Genomic DNA, 24512 nt, shown 5'->3' on the forward strand with positions numbered 1-24512 from the left:
CAGAGTTTAATTTGTTTCCCAATAGCACAATAAATACCCAATAGTTTGTCACTCACTGAAAAGCAAGACCCATTAGCCCACCAGAATGATACATTAAGATTAACACTGTTAGCTCACACTGAGATTTAGTGGGTTTTTTTTTTTTTAAAGATTTATTTATTTGACAGAGAGATACACAGCGAGAGAGGGAACACAAGCAGGGGGAGTGGGAGAGGGAGAAGCAGGTTTCCCGCTAAGCAGGGAGCCCGATGAGGGGCTCGATCCCAGGACCCCGGGATCATGACCTGAGCCGAAGGCAGACGCTTAACGACTGAGCCACCCAGGCGCCCTGATTTAGTGGATTAATTGGAGAAAATAGAAGCAAAAAACAGCGTAAAACCGTAAGAGAAACACTTGATGGAAGGGGGAAAAAATGAAGGCTCTCATATATAAATTAAAATGTTAAGGTCATACTAAGGTCATATGTGCTTGCTCACATAAAGACATATGTGTTTGTGACTTTTAACTTGAGGGACATTAATTTTTACACTGTAGAAAAATCTAGGGCCAAACTACTTCTATCCTTGTATATTTTGCTATTATCACCTATTGATCTGCACAGGTAACTGCACAGATTTCACAGGTCACTCATGCCCAGAGGGAGGCCACTATGTACAGGAGCTGATCACAGGGGACAGAAGACCAACCTAAAGTAGCTAAGGACTATGAGTATTTTAGTCACCCCTTGCCTCCTTTATAACATCTAGACACATTTTTGTGGCTTATGATCTTATCTGAGACTCCCCCCCAGGTGAGCGCAGGGCAAATTTAGAGCCATCACCACACACAGCTCCAATTTATTATATATGACTATAAGTTAATATATGAGTAGGGGTCTGTGACTACACTCATATGTCCCGTCGTTTTCTAAAAAGTTTTCCTTATTATAGTCAGTATCTAGTTAACTGAAAGAATCTTGAGAAGATATCAAAACAAAAACATTTTCAAAAATATGATAAAGGAACTACAGCTGGTGTGATGTCACTGGGATCTCTGAAAAGCCATCGTACTAAAAACCAGCTAGATGCTGAGCACAGCATCTGACTTTAATTCACTGGTGGGCTTACAGGAAGTAAGGGAAATCTTTTAGGTCTCCAACTCTGGTTAAAATATGACCCCAAAACTGGATCATAGACCTGTGAGCAAAAACAAATGGACAAAGCTGATAGAGGCAAATATCTATACCGTTGCTGTAGGAGTTTAAGTCTCGGAACTTGGAGAAGGTGGGAACAGTGAAATTCAGAATCCTAATGAGCCAGAACCCTAAGTACTAACAAAAGTTAACTGGTAGGAATGTAACAATATTGGACAAAATAGATTTGAGAATAAAAGTCATTACATGTAATTAATTGCTTAAGGATGAAACTTTCAATTTGCTAGTAGCTATCTTAATTCTGAACTTGAACATATCTAGTAAAGCCTTTTACACAGAGTAAACTTTACATATCTAGTAAAGTTTTTACATAGAGTAAAAACTAATAGAACTCTAGGGAGAAACTGACAAAACCACATGGCTGTGGGAGCTATCAATGCCCCTCTCTCAGTGACTGAAATGGAGCAAAGGAGAAACTGGGCTAGCAGGTGGTAGAGGGAGGAGGAGAAGCAAGGGGAAAGGGCTGCAGATCTGTGGACCTCTGTAAGAATTTGGGATTGCTTATTTTGAATAGGTGGGAGCCACTGGGAAGTTTTGAGAGGGCTGAAATGAACTGACTTGCATTTTACAAGCACTGCTGTGGCCACGTTACTGAAAATGCCCTATCCTTGATGCACTGCTTCCCTTAGCTTCTAAAACAACACAGGAGCTGGATTTCCTCCCACCTCACTGATTGCTCTTTCTCATACTCTTCTGCTGGTTCATCTTCTACTCTTTGATTTCTTGATATTAGATTCCCTTAGGGCTCAGTTCTTAACAGGTTTTTTTCTGTCTATACTTCCTTAATTTCTTTAGTCTCAGAGCTTCCAACATCCTTCTATATACCAATGATTTTGAATATTTATCTCCAGCCTATATATATTTATCTCCAGCCTGTGTCCTGAGCTCCTGTCTCTTATCTCTTACTGCCTACACCACATGTCCGCTTCGACGTGAAAAAGTCTCATACTTATCATGCCCCAAACTGAATTCCTGATCTTTCCCCAAACCTGCTTCACTGTCTCTCCATCTCAACTGATGGAAACCCCATTCTTCCAACTGCTTAGTTGAAAAAACACAGTGTCATGTATCACTCTCCTTTTCTTTCACAATCAATATCTAATGCCAAAAATTGCTCTGCCTTGAAAATATTCAGAATCTGACCATTTCTCACCATCTCTACAAATACCATCCTGGTCAAGCCACCCTATGTGGATTATTGAGACTGGTTCCCTGGCTTCTACCCTCTATTACTAACCCAGTCTCTATTCTCACATAACGGACAGAGTGATACCATCATTCCTCTGGTAAAAAAGTAGGTGGGAAAAGACAGTTATAATTTGACAGTGAAAATCAACAGTGCCAAAAGCACAATTAAGGAAAGTAAGGAGGCGCAAAGAAACAATACTGGGGAAAAATAGGGGCTTAACTACAGGCATGGAAAAGATTACCAAAGAATATTTTAAAATATTTTGAACAATTTAAATATTTGAACAATAATTTTGAAAACTTAGTCAAATGGACAATTTCCCAGGAAGTATGAATCTGCCTACTGACCCAATTAAAATTCTGAAAGCCTGAATATTTCTAATCATTTTTAGGGGCTGGGAATACAACAGAAAGAAAACAGACAATAATTCTTTTCCTTATGGAGTTGATACTACCGTACAGGAAATCAAGCAGTAAATGAGATACATAATTAAAATAGCAGTTGAGATGCAGATAAATGCCAAAGAAAAAATCAAACAGGAAAAAGGGAAAGGGAGTTGTAATTTCAAAGGGGTGGCCAAGAAAGTATTGACTAAGAGGTGACTTTTCAGTAAAGACCCAAAGGAAATGAGGAAGAACATACTGAGACTAATCAATGGGAGAATGTTTCAGGCCAAGGACAGAGAACATTCCAGAACAATGGCAAGGGCAAAGGGGTTGACATGGGAATGTGCTTGCCTGTTTGATATCATCTTTTCAGTGAGGTTTCACTGACAACCCTAGTTAAAATTGCACCACCCCTAATACTCTCCAGCCTTTGACTTTCTAACCTAATATATAATTTATTTATTACCTAGTTACATTTATTATTTCTTATCCACCTCTTCCCATTAGAAGGCAAATTACATGCTGTAGGAATTTTTTCCTACACTGAGTGCCTGTTTTTCTTATGAGTGCATCACAAATGCCTAGAACATCACTTTGCACATAGAGAGTATGCAGTGAATATTTGTGGAAAGACCAGGAAAGATTAGAAAGCATAGCCAGAGGAGTAGAAAGAAAATGAGGAAACCAAATGAAGAAAGTAGTTCAAGGATGAGGAAATAACTATGTGAAATGCTTTTGATAGGCAAGGTAGGATGCGGACTGAGAACTGACCACTGAGTGAGGAAGAAGGAGGACTCTTATGAACCTGACATGAACAGCATGGCAAGAGCAGCTCAGCTGGAATGGGTTCTCAAAAGAATTGGAGAAGAGCATTCTGGAACCAAAATGAGCACAGATAACTTTCAAGGAGCTTCATTGAAAAAGGAAGGAGGGAAAATGGACAGTAGCGAGAGGGGAGGGGAGGGTTAAGAAAGGTTTTATTTTTAAAATTTTATTTATTCTTTTTAAAGGAGTCTTTAAGAGGAGATGATTAACAGCATATACTTTATGTGGGTGGGCAAAAATCCAGCAGAGAGGGGGGAAAAAAAAAGGCAAGAACTACAGGAACTGTTTCCCGGAGAAGAGCAGGGAGGATGGGATCTCATACACATGTGGAGGAGCTGGTCCCAGCTTGGAGCACAGATGGTTCATCCCTAGTAACAGAAGTGAAGACTGAGTATTCAGGCACAGATGCATGTAGGTGGTTTGATGTGGTCGTGGGAGCTTGCGGAAATTCTTTTTTGATTGCTTCTATTTTCTCAGAGAAATAGGAAGCAGTGTCATCAGCTGAGAGTAAGGATATGGGAGGAGGTGTGGAGGATTTGAAGAGACAAGGTATGGAATAGTTGTCCCCAAAATAAAGAGGCGATGGAGATGAGGCGAAAGGAAACGCCTTTGGAGTGCCAGGCAGCACTGGGGACCCAGCTGGGTTAGTCATCATGCCTGGGGGTGTGTTTCTCTGCAACCACACTCAGCTGCATATGTGTGGGCGGGGACCAGGCAGAAAGTGGACTCTAACTAGAGCTGTGTTTTAACCAGCCCCACAGGGCAAAGGAAACTGGGTCAAGACAATTAATGTGTGTACAAGTGGTGACCTTTACTGATTCAGCATTGAATTTAAGTAGAAGACCAAGGGAAAGGATGACATGAAGAGGGTGAGAGGCAGTAAAATCATGGATTATAGGGCACAGAGTTCATGCAATTTGGAGTTAGGGCAGAATTGGTTGGACAGTGAGATAGGTGCTTGAAAAAGAGATTGTGGAGGGGTTTCAGTTACTGGTGATGACAAGTTCTAGACTATGCCTATGCCTTGAAAGGCTAGAATAGGGTGTAGGATGGAATGCCTGGAAGACAGGAGATCAAGAAACCAACAGGCCAGGTTATTGGCAGGGTTATCTATGGGTTACTGAAGTTATTAAGAATTATGGCATGCATTGTCATGCAGGAAATAAAATCTTCAAAACAGGAGAGGAAGTGATCTAGGTAGGGTTGATAACTACAATAAGGATGGGGAGTAGGTGGTACAGTTTGATGGCTATTTTCATGATTCCTTACGACTGAAAGCCTTACTTGGCTAAAGCAATACTACTAATAAAATTTAGTAAGTTTAATTACTCTACATGTGTTACATGCAATAGCTTTGTGGGCATGGTTTAAGTTTAGTGTTTAAAACAATCTGGATTAGGGATGCCTGGGTGGCTTAGCCAGTTAAGCATCTGCCTTCGGCTCAGGTCATGATCCCAAGGTCCTGGGATCCAGTCCTGCATGGGGCTCCCTGCTCAGCGGGAAGCCTGCTTCTCCCTCTGCCTGCCGCTCCCCCTGCTTGTGCTCTCTCGCTCTCTGACAAATAAATAAATAAAATCTTTTAAAAATATAAATAAATAAAACAATCTGGATTATCAGCTATGTGACCTTGGGCAAGGCACTCAACCTCTCTCTGCCTAAAGTTTATTCATTTGCAAAATAAGGATAATAATACCTGTTCTCACAGCCTACATGTCAAGCGCTTAGCAAAACTACGTACTTAAGACAGAAATATGGTTAAATACTCAATTATAGTTAGCTATTACTCTATTTGTTACCTTCCTAGATAACTAAGCAATAAGAGTATCTGGAAAATAGAAAAGGTAGTAAAGGTGTATCTTGCTTTTCAGAATAATATGACCCTACATACATGCAATTAAAAAAATAACTTTGGTAGAACAATTTATAAAATAACCTCTTTGCAAAAAAAATATTTTAAAAATTATCTGAATTGAGTTTTCAAACACTGATTATGTATTAAGTAATGAAGAATTGTCCTGTGGTATATTAAAAAAAAAAAGGCGTGAGTAATGCATAAAGCCAAAAATTATAGATCTTGAGAGCATATCTAAGTTTTCATGGCAAAAGCCATCATTACTTATAGACTGGGATAGGAAGATAATATTCTAAAATATTCTTGCTTAGGTGTTGATGAGTCCTATATTGTGTTCTTTTCAATGTATATATTGCATTTCCAAGTGAGCCCAATATACCAGCACAAAGTAGTGATACCAAAGTGATGGGCTGATTTTTCTGCTATTGAAGGGGTCTAGACTTTTACTTATCTCAACAATGATTGAAATTTCTCACATCATCAAAGCTGATCTTTTTATAGGCACCTAACAAATACATTTTAAATGAGTGAGAATTGATTTTATAACTGACAATGACATTGTTATATGACTCTACTACTTTAAGTGCCTGTGACCAGACCTAGTACAAGTTCCTCCCTCAGTAAAAAGATCATTCTGGAGATCTATTGAACCTAGTGTTTGCCCTTACCTGCCTCTGCTTACTTGCTGTTGTCTCTTCACTACATTCCCCAGCTTGCTCTTTAGTCCTTTCTGATTTTTAGTCTCAGATAAGCATCTCCTCCAACTCTTCCCACTCCCCTTTTCTCTACTCCATTTCATTTCTGGTTTTTATGGTTGTTTATTGCACTTTGGCAAAGGGATGGTTCTTGCTGCACACTTGGTGGTTGGCACAGGGTTTCTCTCTCAAGGGAGCCAGAAGGGTCATGAGGAGCCTGGAGTCATATAATCACTGAGAGATACACTGACAGCATGTGCGCATCCAACTTAAAACTCATTCCTTAGCAGGGGTTGCTGCAGCCTAGAGTGTGCAGCGAATTAACATTTCTGCTAAATCTTATCACCTAGTAAACAGCACAGCTAATATTGTAGGGCATTTTCTCTAAGGTGGAGCATTCAAATCAGACTTAAGTATGTTATTCAAACAACAAACACATGCTGTGTCTCAAACTTATAGATTGGAAGCACCTTCACCAGTTTCCCTGGTGCATAAAGCTGGCACACAGTAGGTCCTCAGTGTATATTTGCTGAATTAACACATTTAACCCACAATTGATACACACTCTACATTTGATTTTAAAGCCTAAGGTGACTTCTTTTGTATGAAATATTCATGTCAGTTAAACATCATTTCAGTTGTTACACGATGTGTTACATAGTATTTATGATGAATTGCTAATATTTAAAGTGGTATCATTTGTGTAACACTGTTTCAGCATTTCCCCCTATTTTTAATATCCTGGGAATCTCAACATGGACATAGCCTAGGCTTTTCTGATGCTAAGAAGCCTTTACCCTGTTCAGTTCCAGAAAAACTCTTGCGATTTGATCTCTCATCTTCCATCTTCATAGACAGTACAGACTAGCAGGCCTGGATTTTATGTGTGTGTATCTCCACCCATGGAACAGATCCCAGATGGTGTTCTTGCCTGAGAAGCAGATTCTAAGGAGTTTTCTGTGTGTTTTGTGCATGTTGGTGGTGGTGGGAAAGGGAGAGGCTAAGAGATAATCAGCAAAACTTCAAGTGTCTGGAGGTACTGATTATAACTGAAGAAGGGCCAAGCATAAACACAGGAAGGGCCCTGACTAATTGTGTAGGCACATGAAATCTTATTGTGTCCCTCTTGTTTGGCGGTTGAGTCTGGGTTGAGTCAGTTGAGTTGAGAGGGCCAGGAGCTGAAACTGCTTTGTACCTCTACATTTCCAGTTCTAAAAATAAGGTCCCAGAGGGGCATGAGACAAAACCTGTCATGAATTTGCTTTATAATCTGGTCTAGAATATATAACAGTCTATTTCCTTGAAGCAGTGTTAAAAATGTTAATATTTTGACAGAAAATATATATGAGTTATAAATTGCCCATACGTGGTCATCTCTGCTTGTCTGTTTTCCACATATATAGTAATCCCCACCATGACACAGTAAATGTGGTACACAAATTCAATTGCACAGAATGCAGGATTGAGTTTAATGTGATGTTGATGAAAAATAGCCTTTTTGGTTAGGTCTGTACTATCACAAAACACAAAGAGGAAGGATGTTAGAATTTATACTAAGCACAATTGACTTTGCAGTAAGCTGAAAAATTAATAAATAACTGAAAAGTCATCAAGGTCTAATCCCACCCCTTCCTAAAATCACCACTCTCCCTCAACACCTGCCCCGTCACAGCACAGGACATAAGACCTTGGCAACTTGGCTTGCCTTCCTTTGAGAATGGAGACAGGACTGAGGTCTGAAGCCGATGGCCAATCACATTATTATATAAATGTGTATGGTCTGTGGGCTTACCTTTTGAAAAATAACATATAGCAATAGCAATAACAAAGATAACCACAGATGAAAAAATACTACGGAGCTATTGGAAAATACCTCAGAAAATAAATCTACTGGGACCGTCAGTCACAGGCATGGGTGAGTGTAGTGTGACATCTCTGAAATGGTATGAGTGATGCCTGAGGGACCCATGACCGTGGAAGGTCTAAACAGCCACATCCCCAGACCACACTAGGACTGTCATGCCAGATTTCCCCACCAGGATTTTTACCTTGTGTTGCTCGCGTTTCCGTTGTATCGTGTTGGCCGTTTCCTCATGGACCTGCTGAATGGTAATTTCCTCTCTCAGGGCCACCTCTGCTCTGTATAACCAGGCACCTATGGTGCCCAGAGGTGCAGGGAGAGATTTATCAAGCTGTATATGCCAATCAAAGAGCTGGAATACGAAAGTAGAAAAACATAATTATCTTTAATACAGAAGACAATTCCTAAAACTCCCCCAAATGATTTCTAAAAGCCTACATAAGGGTTTAAGTTAATAATTTCAGGTTAACTTAATAAATATCAAGGAAGAAAATATCTGTGTTCTGAATTTGATACTTTGAGAATGAGGAGGAAATTATAGTTACAAGCAAATTTTGAGGAGACTTAAAACACACCTTAGACATGGAAGGACATTATTGAGAGCTTAAACAATTTTCTTCTTATAGGAAGAGCATAAAGCCCCCTCTGATTTTCAATTTCGGGGCTTTTGCTGAAAGGGAAGGGACTGGGTTTGCTAAGATGCTCAAGGATCCAGATTTTATACAATAGCTGATGTGTATCCTTTAAAACCTCCCACATGAGAACAGGTCCAGAAAAATCAGGGTCATCCAGTCATCTCCAGAGGAAGTACAATATTCAGGATTCTTTCTATGATAGTACAATTTCTAACTATTTCTTCATTTCTACCACTTTATCCAATTCTTAAGCAGTGTTTCCTGACTTACTGGAACATCAGGTGGGATAGGTTGAGGTGCTTGGAACTAACCTATTCTCTGGTAGAGTTTGTGGGGAAAAGATTAGATTATAAAAATGAAGATAATACGGTAAGTTCAAGGCAAATATTCCCATTAGTGACAGAAGTTTCAGAGGCTTTGAAATCTTGGCCTTTAAGTTTGCTGAGTATTAATATGAAAGTTACTGTGCAGTTTTCTTTCAGGTTCACGAAGGACCTAAGATTTGCTGAAATTAAAGACTGTTAAAAATGAATGTGAATATAGGAGGATGACCAACTGTTGATGAAACCTGGTTATAAACTTTAGAGAAATTGCTGAGGCTCCATTCTTGGATGAGTCATCTCTTCTAAATGATCCAGAATTGAGCCTTTCAGGATTTCAATCCATCATCTACTCAACAGGGAAACTACGTATAGGGCAGGCAAAAGCAGAAGAGTTATTAAGCCTAGTACTTCCACTAACTTAAAGGAAAACTCCCACAGGTAAGCCTTTCCTTCCTCAGAAAAGAGGCTGTAGGACCAGATGAAAACTCACTGTGTAGAAAAACATGATGGAAAATGTTCTTGACTAAATGATGTCAATGTTAATGAAATTAATCATGGGAGAACTTACCCTGGAGGACACTCTGTCCCAGGATTGTTTTACCAACGCTTGGTCAAGTGACAGTTTACCGTTTCTATGTACTGGTTGTATTAAATGTTCAATCTGTTTCCTTTTTATTTCATATTGAACTCTGAAGTGCTTGAATGACTAAAAGAGGAAAAAGAGCAACAACATGGAAATGAGTCAAAAACAGCAAACGCGGGCGCCTGGGTGGCTCAGATGGCTGAGCGTCTGCCTTCGGCTCAGGTCATGATCCCAGGGTCCTGGGATCGAGTCCCGCATCGGGCTCCCTGCTCCTTGGGAGCCTGCTTCTCTCTCTCTCTCTCTGTCTCTCATGAATAAATAAATTTTAAAAATCTTAAAAAAAAAAAAAAAACAGCAAACGCAAAGGAAACCACATTTCCTAAATAACAATCCTTTATATTGGGAAAACGCTCAATATATGTTGTTGGTAATAATGATGACAGTCCCATGATACTGACAGCAGCTACCATTCTTCAAGCCCTGATGATGAGCTTGGTCCCTTGCTAACTGCTCTCTACACTTCATTCCTCTGGCTTTCTCCATAACCCTACAACATCGATGTGACCTATTTTTATTACAATAGGAAGCCCAGAGGTAACTTGGCAAGAACAAGTAGTAGAGGCAGGACTAAAACCTAAGATTTCTCATTTCTAGTTAAATAACCTATGTTCCAGTCCATGCTCTCAAGAAATATATAGTCAATACTAATACAAACCTATGCTAATCATCAAAATAGTTGCTTTACTTCAAAATACTAGATAATTTATGTTAGAAATTATATTTATCTAAATAATACTGATTTAAAGATATCTAAATTTGTGTTTAAGTAAGTCGGGTAAAGAGGTTTACTTAAGGGACCTCAATTATATAATACTTTGCTTTAACTTTATGGCATTAAAATATTAATTATTGTATCATTTCTTTTATCATTGTATGTTCTAACATAAATTTGTAATATGTAGACTTAACCCTAAGTCTAATACTAACCTTAAGAATTAGTGATTTTAATTAAAGTTCTACATTTTATATTAAATTAACACATCCTAAAATAAGACTCCAAGTCCAAATTGAATTGAAAATACCACTAAAATGTGCAATTATGTTAAAAAACACGAGAATGTCCCTACAAACACATCTGAAAGAATTTGTCAAACATGTAAATTCACATGAAGAACACTGGGGGGAGATGGTGAGTAAATATTTTACCACAACTTTTATCTTCCATTGCCTCTAACTTAACGTAATTTAAAAATACCAAAACATAAATTTGACCTTCAATTTTGTTCCATAGAATTCTATGCATGAAAAAAACAGAAAAATGAACTATTGACTGATAGGTAGAAACAGAAAATGTTGATTATGTAAGAAACACACAGATGAGGAAAATGTTTCCTATGTTCAGATTTCAGATGGTCCCTAAATTTTTTTTAAGAGACAGCTGATCATCTTTGGCCTGAAAGGAGTGTTTCTGTTTCATACTTTTCTAATCCTTTGTCTTCCCTTTATACAATAACATTTGTACAACAGTTAACTTCATAATTTGGACTTGATTTTTTTATAATTTATGCCCAAACTAAAACTCACCAATGGTCTAATAAGTGTATTCACTCTGTTCTTGTATTTCTATTCTCAATTTACCGGCTTAATCATTTTTTTTAATGAAGCTCATCCAGAAAATTATATTTTTGAGAAAAAAAATATTACATTGAGTTTCAAAGCAAATAACATATAACATGTTCAACAAATATAATATTGATGGCACCATTCATCTAAATTCAGGCACACTTTATAGATATTGTTACATAAAATCCACACACTAATGCCAACAGATAAATCCTTTATCATATGCCATGTTGAGTGTCCTATCATTGCCCCCTTTTATGTAGCAAAACTGATTAAATTATAATGTAGACCAGGACATATTATAGTTTGGCCACTAAAATGCAATGCTATTTTAAATAGGAGGAAAACGTCAATGCTGCATATAATAAATTACAATTTAATGGGAAAACCTGTTATAAGATTTTATGTCTGAGAAGTGAAAATTGAAAGCCGAAATCCAAGTAACAGCAGGATAAGGAAACTGGGGGAACTAGCAGAAACAACCTTGGTGGCCTCAATTTGAGAGCAACAGTGTCGAACCGGACAGGTCGCAATAGAAACTGATCCCATTAATGAGCCCACTCCAAATAGTCATGTCGCAAGCCTTTGTTAGATGTGGCTTATTCTATAGTAGTTTTCTATTTGGCACTGAAGTCATTTTTTAGTGGAATTTTTTGTTATGTGACAACTATAAGATCATGAGCTGTAGAAAAACAATGACTAGATGTTTGTCCTTGGGGTCATCTATAAGACTCTGAGTTCCAGATAAGTCATGAAGCCTCGGAGCTCAACATACAGGATGGACACACACAATTGAAAACTACTAATTCCACCCCTCGGTATATATACCCAAAGGAAATAAACAAGATACTGAAGAGATATCTGCACTCCCTTGTTGACTGCAGCATTGTTCACAATAGCCAAGATATGGAAACAACCTAAGTGCCCATTAATGGATGAATGATAAAGGAGATGTGATGATAGAGAGATCTATAAATATAGTGATAAAGAAGGACATCCTGCAGGGGCGCCTGGGTGGCTCAGTCGGTTAAGCGTCTGCCTTCGGCTCAGGTCATGATCCCAGGGTGCTGGGATCGAGTCCCACATCGGGCTCCCTGCTCGGCGGGAAGCCTGCTTCTCCCTCTCCCGCTCCCCCTGCTTGTGTTCCCTCTCTCGCTGTGTCTCTCTCTGTCAAATAAATAAATAAAATCTTTAAAAAAAAAAAAAAAAAAGAAGGACATCCTGCTATTTGTGACAACACAGATGGACCTTGAGGACATTATGCAAAGTGAGATAAGGCAGACAGAAAAAGACAAATACTATATGACACCACTTTTATGTGAAAAAAGCCAAACTCATAAAAACAAAGAAAATGGTGGTTACCAAGGGATGGGAGGTGAAGGCGGGGAGATATGAAAGATGTTATTTAAGTGTACAAACTTGCAACGAAAAGTAAATGAATCCTAGAGTGAATATAGATAATAATATTGTATTATATTCAGCAAACTTGCTAAAAGACTAGAATTTAATTATCCCAACCATAAAAAAGAAATACTTATGCAATGTGAGAGAGGTGCTAATTATCTCTATAATGGCAATCATATTACAATATATAAATGTCTTAAATTTTTTAAAACTACCTATTTATACAGAAATACAATTATTAAATTACATGCAAACTTAAGATAACACATATTATTTCTTTAAAGATTTTTCTCATTAATATCATTTGAAAGATAAACATAGATTAAATGATATATATTAATATTACTCATAAAAAGGATTTTAAGAAACTGAAATCTTTTTTCATACATTACCTGATATTTATCTTGCAAATTTGATTCTGTCATCTGTGCCCTTGTCAAATCTCTTTCAAACTGTTCTATCCAAACTTTTGTTTCCTTCAAAATTAGCCTGTCTTCTCTCTAGAAACCAGAAGATATTATAATTTTATTAGTAACTATGCATTGACTTAATTGCTGATTAATAACTGGTTGATTCTAGAATGCACTGAATATTTAATAAGTTCCAACTGTCCCTGAAAAACTTCTCTCTCTCCTCTCCCTCACCTCTTTTGGAGAGTAAGAGAAAAGTTAATTCTAGAAAAATAGCTTAATTATCTTGCTAAATACTGAAATGACCTACCTCCATTTTTTTTCTCAAGAAACAGTAATTTAATTAAGAAAATGTGCTCAAGAGGAAATATCCTAAATACAAAAATACTCAGAAAGAATAATGGCTGGAATAGGACTGAAAACATAGGCCGGGGGGTGCTTCTTAACCCAAGGTCATTTGTACCCCAGAGGACCATTCTGGATGAGAAAAATTTTGACTGAATCCAAGGAGTTACAGTCACAGTAACATTGTGGGCTAGTATTATTTAAAAATGCTATTCAGTATTATAACATAAGCTCCACGATGACAGAAAATATTTTGTTCAATATGGTATTATTAGACCCTGGTAACACAGCACCTATAAATATTTACCAAAATATTTCCTGAACGAATGCATCCAGGCTACCACTCACATTATCAAACATGAAAAAAAAAGAGATTTATATCATTGTTTCCACAAATAATAACAAGCCATTCTAGCATTGATTTAGTGAAAAATATCTTAATTTTTCACAAGATTTCTTATCTGTTAAGAATGTCAAAGTAACCAAAAACACATTTAACATGGTTCTTGGCACTTACAAATAGCTTCCAACTACAGCATCTCACTTGACCACAGCCCTGTGACACAGGTGAAGTGACTGATGACAAGTTAAGTGGCAGAGGAGACAGAGTGCTGGCCATGGAGGCGGGCAAGACTGGTTCCAAATTCTGGTTCTGACAAGTATCAGCTCTGTGACTTTGGACGCATTTTTTTTTTTTTCCCCCTCCTCTCTACTGCTATGCCTTCATCTGAGTTGACCTCACACACCGCTTCCCCAGTTTGGGGGAGAATTCAGGATAACCTGTGCAGCACACCTAGCATAGAGGCTGGCCACAGTGCTGTCACGATACATGCCTTCTCTTTCTTTCCACTCTTGCAAAAGCAATCCTACCCTGCCTGAAAACATCTTCCCCTGGATAACACCTTCTTCAGAAATCAGCTCAGACACAACCTCTCTAGAAAGCTTTTTCTGACCCAGAAGTCTCGTTGGTGATCCCTCTTCTGTGCCAGTGGTTCTCACACAGGAGTGTGCACTAGAATCACCTGGAGGGCTTCTGAAAACAAATTGCTGGGCACCACCTTCAGTCTTCCTTGGCTCAGATGTCTAGGGTAGAGGACGAGAATTTGTATTTCTAAGAAGCTTCCAGGTGAATCTAACATTGCTGGTCTAGGGACCACATTTTGAGAACACTTCTCTGATCCTGTAACAACCTGAGCTCAAATATTCGCTGAAAAAGCACTATTTTGTATTGTCCACTTAATTGTCTCTTCCCTTCCACCCATAGTACAAGCACCTTATGTCTCTTATTTTTCTCTAGCCTAACACAGTGTCTGGCACCCAGTCTCACTCAATATATAATGGTAGAATAAATGATTGGTAATATAGGTAAGTAGAGAAAGAAATGGAACAGGAGTCCGAAACTCCAAAGCTTTAGCCTTTCCTAAGATGGCTCCTCTGAATGAACAGATAAACGTGACCAAGGCACATGGTTTATTGGTTGACCATCATGCCCATAAAAGCACCAATGGCACATTCTTACGAGCTCAGAAGAACTAAATGCTCTTGGTTTACCTCCAAGGTATCAGAAGCCAATGTGACTACTAAGTGGGGGGAAGATCATCGAAGTGAGCATAGGACCTCACTATGAGCCTCCAAGGACCTGCTTCTCACCAGTTGAAATTATTTCACAAAGTCATCTGAGAGAAAGAATTATGTTCTTAAAATAACCTCATTAGAGTTCATCTAGTAAATGACTTTTCTACTGGTGGGGCAGTGTCAGGCAAATTGCAATAAGGTAAGAAGCATGTAGCTATTTACACACTCAACATTCTCCTTTTAAGAGGAGATATTGTCCAAACAATATTTAGATTCCTGGAGCCCATTTAGTCTAGTGGCTTTTCTTCAACGGTTAACTTTTATATGCATTCAAAGACGTGGGGGTTTATTTGCCTATAAAAGACCATCTAAATTCCAGGCAGTTAAATGGCCAGTATTCTCATGACTTTTTCTCTTTCTCTCTATTTCATTCAAACATACACACAGGCATCTTTATATGTTCTGTAGTAGGTTTATGTGTACATCAACTCATGATTCATGGAGCATGAAATAAAAATTAATTTAACATTTGATATAAAATTAGTTACTTCTAATTGTTATTACAGTGTTGGCATGAAGTCTACTTTGTTGATAGATCCTTAACCTCAAGCCTAGACGGAACATAAAGAAAGACGGAAAAAGTATGGGACAACTTGAAATTGGGAAAGAACTCATAATCATTAATTCCACAAGTATATCTGAGCACTTACCATGTCGTGAACTTTACTAAATAAACTATATGACCAAATACTGAGCAGAAGAGATGTGATAAAACTCAGGAGACTAGCTAAATGAATACTTAGCTTTTTTCAAATAATAATTTCCTGCTTAATATGTTAACATATAAAAATAAATCTTTAGCTTTGTTTATTTCTCATGTCACATACAAAGAAACCATAGGTATTATAATTTTTTCCTTTTATTAGTGCTATTAAGTGTTATTAAAAAGAAATTAATTGATGCTATCTTATAATTAAAGATTAGTCCATGTGAGTGGCTTAGACTATAACTAATATTCAATAACACTTACATGTTATTTATTCTATTAGAAAGGAAAAGGAAATAACAAAATTAATATATTAAAAGAAATGTGTATATAAAGACATATACATGCAAAGGAATGGCTAATAAGCTATGGAACGTAGGATGTTTGAAAGAGGTCACTGATTCAAGATTATTTAAATCTTACCTTAAAATTTTGGATAGAATTTGCAAAAGATGGAAAACCTGGAAATATTTCCTAACAATATGAAAAGATAATATATAGAAAAATAATATAAATCAGGGACAAAAATTATACAGGAAACAAGAAAAAAAACAATGGAGAGGCATCTGTCCATAAATAAATAGATGATAATTTTATGCGCATAGTTACTTTAAGAGATTTTCATAACTTTTGAAAGCATCAAAATGTTCAAATCCAATAAGGCAATGTAGTATTCTAGCATTTGATGTTTTGTTTTAATTTTTGGCAATATTTACATTTTACAAATATTTATAGCTTGAAATATTAACCATTTTAAATGGTGAACTATGTAGAGAAGAGGTATATTAATTCATTTCTTTTCTCTTAAATACACTCATAAGATGCATCTCTGTACCCCTATACCAATTAAGATGGCGCTGTGCTTCTCAAAGCAGTCCGTAGTAGTTGTTGCAACGGGAGAAGGAATGAGTGAACAAACAACTGAAAGTTTAATAGCTCACAGAGATGAACTAATAGGCGTATTTTATTTATTTATGATTGAGTGCTAATTATTCAAGAACACCTTTAGGGAAAAACTTGATCAGTTTTATTGGTTGGAGTAAGAAAGCATAGCAATGTCTATTTCCAATGAGAAAATCAGATTTAAAAATCCTATCTATAAAGTATCCAATTTAAATAAACTCATAAAGAGGATACAGCATTCAAATTCACCAAAAAATGGAAGCCTGGGAGACACGGTGATACCAAGCTTTTTAAAAGTGAATTAAAAGAACTATTTCCTAAGACTTGATTAGACAGATTCTAAGTATTTTGAGGTGATGGCATCAATAGCCCTAATGTGTATAATCTATAAAGTCTTAAAGTTTCACCAGATAAAATTAGGTGGCCATTTAGCTGCATTAAGCAAATGAAAAATATATAAAATACATAAAATTCCTTTTTCTTATTGAAAATATTCATTTTAGATGCACATGCCCTCCATTACAAATGCCACACTAAAAAGGGCCATTTTAGATGCATATGCCCTCCATTACAAATACCAGCTTATAATATATTTTCCTCAAAATTAATTTTTGAAATAACCCTGAAGAAATCATATGTACTCTCTTTTCAGGAAGGGATAGAGGGAACTTTTAAAAAAAATCAGAATTTATTTTCTAGATAATGAAATTAATCTCTTAATAATAAAGCCTCTTTAGTAAAGCCTATTAACAAGCTTATGTCAGGAATGTGTGTCTTTCAAATCTCGAGGAGTTTTGGCATTCGATTCTTGCTCATGAGTATTTTTTTTTTTTTTTAAAGATTTTATTTATTTATTCATGAGCGATAGAGAGAGAGAGGCAGAGGCAGAGGGAGAAGCAGGCTCCCCGCGGAGCAGGGAGCCCGATGCGGGACTCGATCCCAGGACCCTGGGATCATGACCTGAGCTGAAGGCAGACGCTTAACCGACTGAGCCACCCAGGCATCCCACTTGCTCATGAGTATTAACAAAAGCACCTTCTTTTGTTTCTCAGACACTGCCAGTCACAGAGTTTACTTATCTGGGGAGACGATTAATGTCAGAGAAATTAAAACAGTACAAACTCAGAAACTTGATCAGAAATAAATCCAATTGGGTAACAGAAGGACTTTTGATATGAAAATCAGATGAAAGCTGACTTTCTCTAAGCTGTATGGGGTAAGCCTAATATGCTTTCTAATAGAGTTTCTTATTCACAAAGCAACATCTACATCCAATTATATTCTCAAAACCCAGAAAACCCCAAATGACACTGAAACACACGCATTGTCTATGCTAGGATTTGCACAGAAAGTCTGGTTTTGCCTCCTGCAGTACTTCTTAGAAACATTTACTTTGCTGACTATGGGTAAGTTACTCTGGTGGTCAACATTTGCGCCTGAATCCTGTCAAGGAACAAAACAGGTTTCCTGAAATGATAGTTTTAAAAAAAACGAACATAGTTCTATCAAATGCCAAATTAACTTCATCCAAGCAACCTAGGAAACACCACTTACCATTGTTTTGCTTACTTTTTTATGAAGTCACAGATTTCTATTAGTGCAATACCTTCACCTATTTGAAAATCTGGGGTTATGAGCCCGTGGCCTTTTCCTTTTTTAGACCTGTTTCTAAATCTGTTTGGAAACCATACCAAGTTTTTTGTTGTTGTTTTTGTTTCTCTTCATTATACTCTCAAACTGCTTTGAAAACTCTAGTTGAGACCTGAGCAATGAAGTCAGACGGTTTTTTAACACATCTTGAAAATTCCATTTATTTCTCTCTCTCTCTCTCTCATTTTGCCTTATAATTAATTTTAAATTCAGTAGTAAATCCACTTTATAATTAAAAAATAATAATAATACTTAAAAAAATTAGAAGAATGGTAAAATCCATTGTTAAAGTCTGGGAAAATAGGGGCGCCTGGGTGGCTCAGTCTTAAGTGTCTGTCTTTGATCAGGTCATGATCTCAGGGTCCTGGGATCAAGCCCCACATTGGGCTCCCTGCTCGGCGGGAAGCCTGCTTCTCCCTCTGCCACTGCCCCTGCTTGTGTTCCCTCTCTTGCCATGTCTCTCTCTGTCAAATAAATAAATAAATAAATAAATAAATAAATAAATAAATAAAATCTTTAAAAAAAAATTAAAGTCTGGGAAAATAGGCATTCTGGTGTGCTGGCTGGAGTGTAAAATGGGACAAACTTTCTACAGGAAAATTAAAAAAAATTTTCAAAAAGCATTAAAAATCTATATGCACTTTAGCCTAGAAATTCCACTTTGAAGAAAGAATCATAAAATGATGTTTTATTACAGAATTGTTCATAGAAGCACTTTTTATAATGGCAAAAATTCAGAAATTTTCAACAATTAAGACTGGATAAATTATTGTGTATCTATATGATGTCCTGGAAAGAATGGTATAGGAATGTTTTTATGTTAACAGAAAAAAAAAGATGAAATTGTATGTGTACTATAATTCTGTTTTTGTTAAAATATTATATGTGTCTACATACATATAGACAAATGTTGGAAACATACACCAACATATTAATTTTTTTCTAGGATAGGGTCTCTCTAAAAGATCAAGTACAGATCATTTTCTTTTTCCTTTTTTTCACTTTTTCTCTTTTATGACAATGAACATATGTCACTGGGGCAGTATGAAAAATATAAATGTTATTTAAACTATTGAGAGGCTGAAAAAAATCTAATCACAGTGAATATCAGGGCTTTTACAAGTTTTCCTTACTTCCATATGTTTGTTGTGAGTAGTGCCTTATATAATAAATCTGAAAGTCAAAAATAGATTTTCTCAGATTGAACAGAATATGGGGACTCAAGCTCTAAAGGCACAAATGACATGATGAATATGAAATTACTTCAATCCTCAAATTACTAAATGAATCTCCCAACATGTCTATCTTTCCTCAGTTTTAATTCATCAGTGTTATATGTCCAGCCTTTATCATTAATAATGCTTTCTCTCACATATCCAACATGCACATCAGAAAAATCTTTCCCTGTAATCTCCTCCCCAGTTGGTGATACCTATTCTTTACTCAGTTGCTCCCTTTTTGAAATGCATTCCAAAATTAAAATAAAATAAAATAAAATAAAATAAAGCATTCAAATTTAATTTTTAGAAAGCACCATGCTTAAACATCTAAGTCACTACCACTAAGTGAGCTATCAGTGCTTGAAGAAAAAAATACTTACGTCATTCTCTTGCCCATCAGTGCCTGTATTGTGGATGTCAGGGTAATGGTTCAGAAACTGGGCTACATAGGTCATAACAGACTTCTCATCTGGTTTATCCACATCAACATCTGGAACAACCAAAACCAAATATGAACAGTTTAATTAGCCTTCTTTATATTTTAATAACACAAACTTTGAAATCTAGCTAATATACCAAAAGACACTGTCCTCAATGCAAAAGAAGAATAGAATTAATATTTCAAGATGGTGAGGGAGGGCAAACCAATTTAGTTTGGATGATACATGATGGGAATGTTACGACGCAGAAAGACGACACATTTTAACTATGAACCTTTAGGAAAGTAATACATGTTTCATTTAAATAATATCAACAGTAATTCACCAGAAATCTGAGACACTTTATGGTTATTCAGACATTCTTTGTTGTTAATAAAACATAAATACTATGTAAATTTCAGAACTGGGGTGAGCGGGTAGTAAAAAATGCTTACAGGTGTGGCACAGAATGACGTGCCCATAGAGCTTGTATACTGTATCTGGACAAATATAGGTAAGCTCCCTCTTGCCCCCACAAGTTTTATTTTAGAAAAGAGGGAGATGCCTTATGTTCAATTCCTTGGATAGCCTCTCCCTTGTGCATGATTCTCTCTAAATTACTACACTTTGAACGGTCAAGTACTCTGAGGGAAACACAGAGCCTGAAAAGATATTTTTAAGTGTATAGATGCTTACTAATAAAACCAATAAAAATCAAGCAAAGATGTTTATACAAATTTAATCATTATAGAAATATAAGGGGTAAGACTGCAACATACAAAGAGTTGAATGTTTTAAATCACCTTTTAACTACCCCTTTTAAAGGCAATGAAAATGTGATTACATTTGGAGTTTACAGATATCTAACAAAACAAACAAAAGCCATGGAAACCAAAATATAAACTGCCCTAATATTTTGTAGTGTGCCTTGTGATTTGAGATATAATTTCTACAGACTATCAATGCAAGATTGAAAAAGTGCTACAGCTCAAAAGACTTCAAAGGAAACAGTGATCATGTATTCTGGATTGCACTGGATGACTCAAAGGTGATTGTAGAAATGACAAGATCACTGATGTGGAAGATGCACGTGAAGAACAAGTAAAACTTTCATGAGATGTGAAAGTGGAAAAAAAACATTTAACATAATTTAATACAGTAATACAGCATTTAAATATATGTGTAACTAAATCATAAACTAATTGTTGTAATACATATTGATCTATTTAATCTGTATTCCTAAAAGTTTATACATCCTGGTTTGCTAAATAACTTTTTTTAAATTTCTTTTTTAAAATTTATTTATTTTTATATTTTTAATTTTTTTAATTAAAAAAGTTTAAGATCAATAACTTTTTGAGGGGGGAGTTCATACTAGGAAAACAAAATATCACCTTATATCTGGGCTAGCCTTGCATCTGGGCAACCTCAGTTCTATCATCAAAGGGAACACTAAGCTTCTCTAGTCTAGTGGATATGAAAGAATCATTTATACTCTCTTGCTGTCCTACTCTAAAAAAAATTGAGGGCTGGGATGTGTGTGTGGCTTTCTCCTTGAGCTGAACATTATTGACTTGTGTGTGTGTGTGTGTGTGTGTGTGTACACAGAAATAAGGTGGAAAGCCCTTGGCTATCCTGGTGAATCTGTGGGGACCCCCAGCAGGATCCTAAAGTGGCAAGAGATCTCCATTCTGCTCTCATCTCAGGAAAGCCAACCAGGGACTTGTAGGTATCTGTAACTTACTCCTGGAGGCACAAGTGTCTCCATTTAAACACTGTTTTAGAGTTAGACATGCTCATTCTGAAATTTCATCTTTAAAAAGAACTTGCTTTCATTGTATTTACTTTGCTTTTTTTTTTTTATTGCAGGGGGAGGGGCAGAGGGAAAGGGAGAGAGAGAGAATCTTAACCAGGTTCCACACATAGCATGGAGCCTGACGTGGAGCTTGATCTCATGACCCTGGGATCATGACCTGAGCTGAAATCAAGAATTGGACGCTTAACCAACTGAGTCACCCAGGCACCCCTCTATTTACTCTTTTGCATTCATTAATAGAAATATCCATAACTGCCAACCCAAATAAGAAACTGCTGTGACATTTGGAAAATTCACTTTTTAAAAAAGATTTATTTATTTATTTGAGAGAGAGAGAGAAGGCGGAGGGGCAGAGGAGGAGGGAGAGGGAAAGAAGCAGACTCCCCGCTGAGTGCAAAGCTGGAAGCAGGGCTCAATCCCAGGATCCTGAGATCAAGACCTGAGTCAAAATCAAGTGTCAGATGCTTAACCAATTGAGCTACCCAGACGCCCCTGGAAAATTCACTTTTAATCCTTTTATGTCAATATAACAATTTATTCAGTTTACTAAAGTTTATTAAAGGCATCAAAATTATCTTTTGCAGGATTGAAAGAGCTTAATCCACTTCTATAATGTCTTAAAATTCACAGCCTTACCAAAAAGGTGCCAGACAATTCTAATGAAAAACAGTAGTCGACCATTTGTGTGGTTTTCCCAACTGACACTGGAACACTGGATGGTTATCAACATTTCTAAGTTTCTAGTGACTGACATTTTAAAGATATGATTTCCGATTATTAATGATCTCTTACTTCTTCCGATTCTTTGTTATATAAACAGAGTAATTCTTTCATCCTGGACTATCTCCTCCCCTTAATATGCACACTTCTAAAGCTTTCATTCCACCCTTACTATATGGAGTTACTACTCTTCACTTGGCTGACACCACCCACATCAAAGTGCTGTTTGGAGCAACAGAACTATATTTTGCTCCCATATCTAGTGAATATTTTTCCAAAAGAAAATCAGTGCAGGAAGGTACTATTTCTTCCTGCTTTTCTAAAGTTTTCTGGCCTCTGATAATGTTTCGGAAATCATCTGTAATTTCTGCCTTTAAGACATAGAAACTTACTGATTTGAAGTATTGTGCAAGAACCAACAATTACTCCATTTACCTTCAGGATCCAGTAGTCTTGGGATTCCTAGTTCTGTTTCAGCAATAGTGAAAGCCTCCTCCAGGTTTTCCCGGTTAGGTCTCCCTTTCACTCTCTCCAAGTCCACTAGTTCTGGTCGAATGGCATGGATGATGGAATGGAAGGCGACTCCACTTCTCCAGCTCCGCCCAAAGTCTTTTACTTCTATTCCCGTCTGCCTTAATGTGATAAAAAAATAAAATAAAATAATGTCACATTCTGAATAGATAACATGCACTGTCCTCAAGGACTAATGCAAAATCCAGTCCTCAGCAATGACTCATGTGCAGTTATAGCAGTTAGCTGCTTGAAAAAATTAGGCAAAATAAAATTTTTAGAGGGTAACAAGATAAGCGGGAGAAGTTTTGGTTCCATACTTAAGAATCTTCTATATTAGACTTTTCAGTAATTGAGATATTCAATGTAAAGCACATTTTTAAAGGAAATTAATATAGAGAAAACATATCTGGCAAAATAAAAAGAGAAAATTATAAAAACACCAAAATTGATAGTAATTCATCAGTGTATATTTTTGAAGAAGTATCTAGCACATTTCCAATGACAATGATAAACAACAGTGTGTTGTACGTGCAGAGGTATTAACATACTAAGATAATATGGCTGAATTATATCAAATACTTTAGAATGAACAAATGCAAATGGATGTGATCATATCTCTAAATCAGTCACACAGGAGCCTACACACCACATAAGTTCCGACAAGTTTCCATTTACCCCACTGATCAAACTATTTGATCAAATTGTTTTTTAAACTCTTGTTTTTGGAATTGCCTTGAGAGCAATGCCCTTGGTGGCAAATCTTTGTTCTTTTGTGGCGGATAGAATTAATTCAAAGCCAGTTATGATAATTAAGAATTCATTCAAGTTGGCAGTAATAGTTTGTTGTTGAAAATAAAAGTGATACAAGCTCACAATGAATTTTTTTTGACATGTAACTTATCAACTATATATAATGGCAGCTCCAAAAGGAAGTTGCAACGATGTCTTTGAACAACATCCCTTGGTTAAGTGTAGAGCCTTTGAAGGTGATCAATTAGGTGACATTCAATGGATGAATATTTTGGTAGTCTCCTTTTAAAGAAATTAGTCTCATTATAGTTCTTTCTAAATGAAGCAGAGGTAATATCACTCAATTCTCTTTTTTATTATATTCTCAATATTTCCATGAACCATAAGGTATATTTGATTGATACATTGATTAATATACAAAGTTGGTAAGTGCCCTTAAATTTTATCTCTGCAAACTTAAGAGTCACTTTAAATCCTTTTCTACCAATGTACATTCAGCTTGCATAAATTGCCTAGTGCTGAAAATAGCATCATTGGATCTCATCACTGGCTTCATAAATACATATTTTCAAAACAATTTTGTAAGATGCCAGTAATTATAAAGTAATCCTGTATCTCCTCTTAGTTCTTTCAGAGTTTCTGTTTCTGGTAGTATGCACGTAATATTTTCAGCCAATGCCTGACACACGGGCAAATACCCACACAGGTGGAACAGTTCAGTGTGCTCTTGTTAACTCCTCAATTCACACATTTACCCCGGCTTCATCTTACTTTTCCACCTACATTTTCCTTTTGCTCACATTTCCTCATTTGAAAATGTTTTTGTATTCACAGACACCTCAAATTATTTTTTTTTT

The 24512-nt window shown here is 36.6% G+C and overlaps 1 protein-coding gene across 2 annotated transcripts in view; it reads right to left on the reverse strand.

The window, feature by feature from the left end:
* The window catches only part of SYNE1 (spectrin repeat containing nuclear envelope protein 1), a 429147-nt gene that overhangs the window by 299490 nt on the left and 105145 nt on the right, over positions 1-24512 (reverse strand). Inside the window, exons 8-13 of one of the 2 annotated variants that reach the window (XM_081829165.1) lie at positions 22828-23024; positions 19818-19927; positions 16088-16138; positions 12961-13068; positions 9527-9664; positions 8188-8352 (exon numbers count right to left, since the gene is read on the reverse strand). In XM_081829165.1, coding sequence (XP_081685291.1) covers positions 8188-8352; positions 9527-9664; positions 12961-13068; positions 16088-16138; positions 19818-19927; positions 22828-23024 — 769 coding nt within the window. The remainder of the gene's footprint in view (positions 1-8187; positions 8353-9526; positions 9665-12960; positions 13069-16087; positions 16139-19817; positions 19928-22827; positions 23025-24512) is intronic. The other variant, XM_081829163.1, reaches the window with a different exon arrangement.

This window comes from Leptonychotes weddellii, chromosome 8 (genome assembly GCF_054177405.1).
Source record: "Leptonychotes weddellii isolate Sample4059 chromosome 8, ASM5417740v2, whole genome shotgun sequence".
Classification (NCBI taxonomy): domain Eukaryota; kingdom Metazoa; phylum Chordata; class Mammalia; order Carnivora; family Phocidae; genus Leptonychotes; species Leptonychotes weddellii.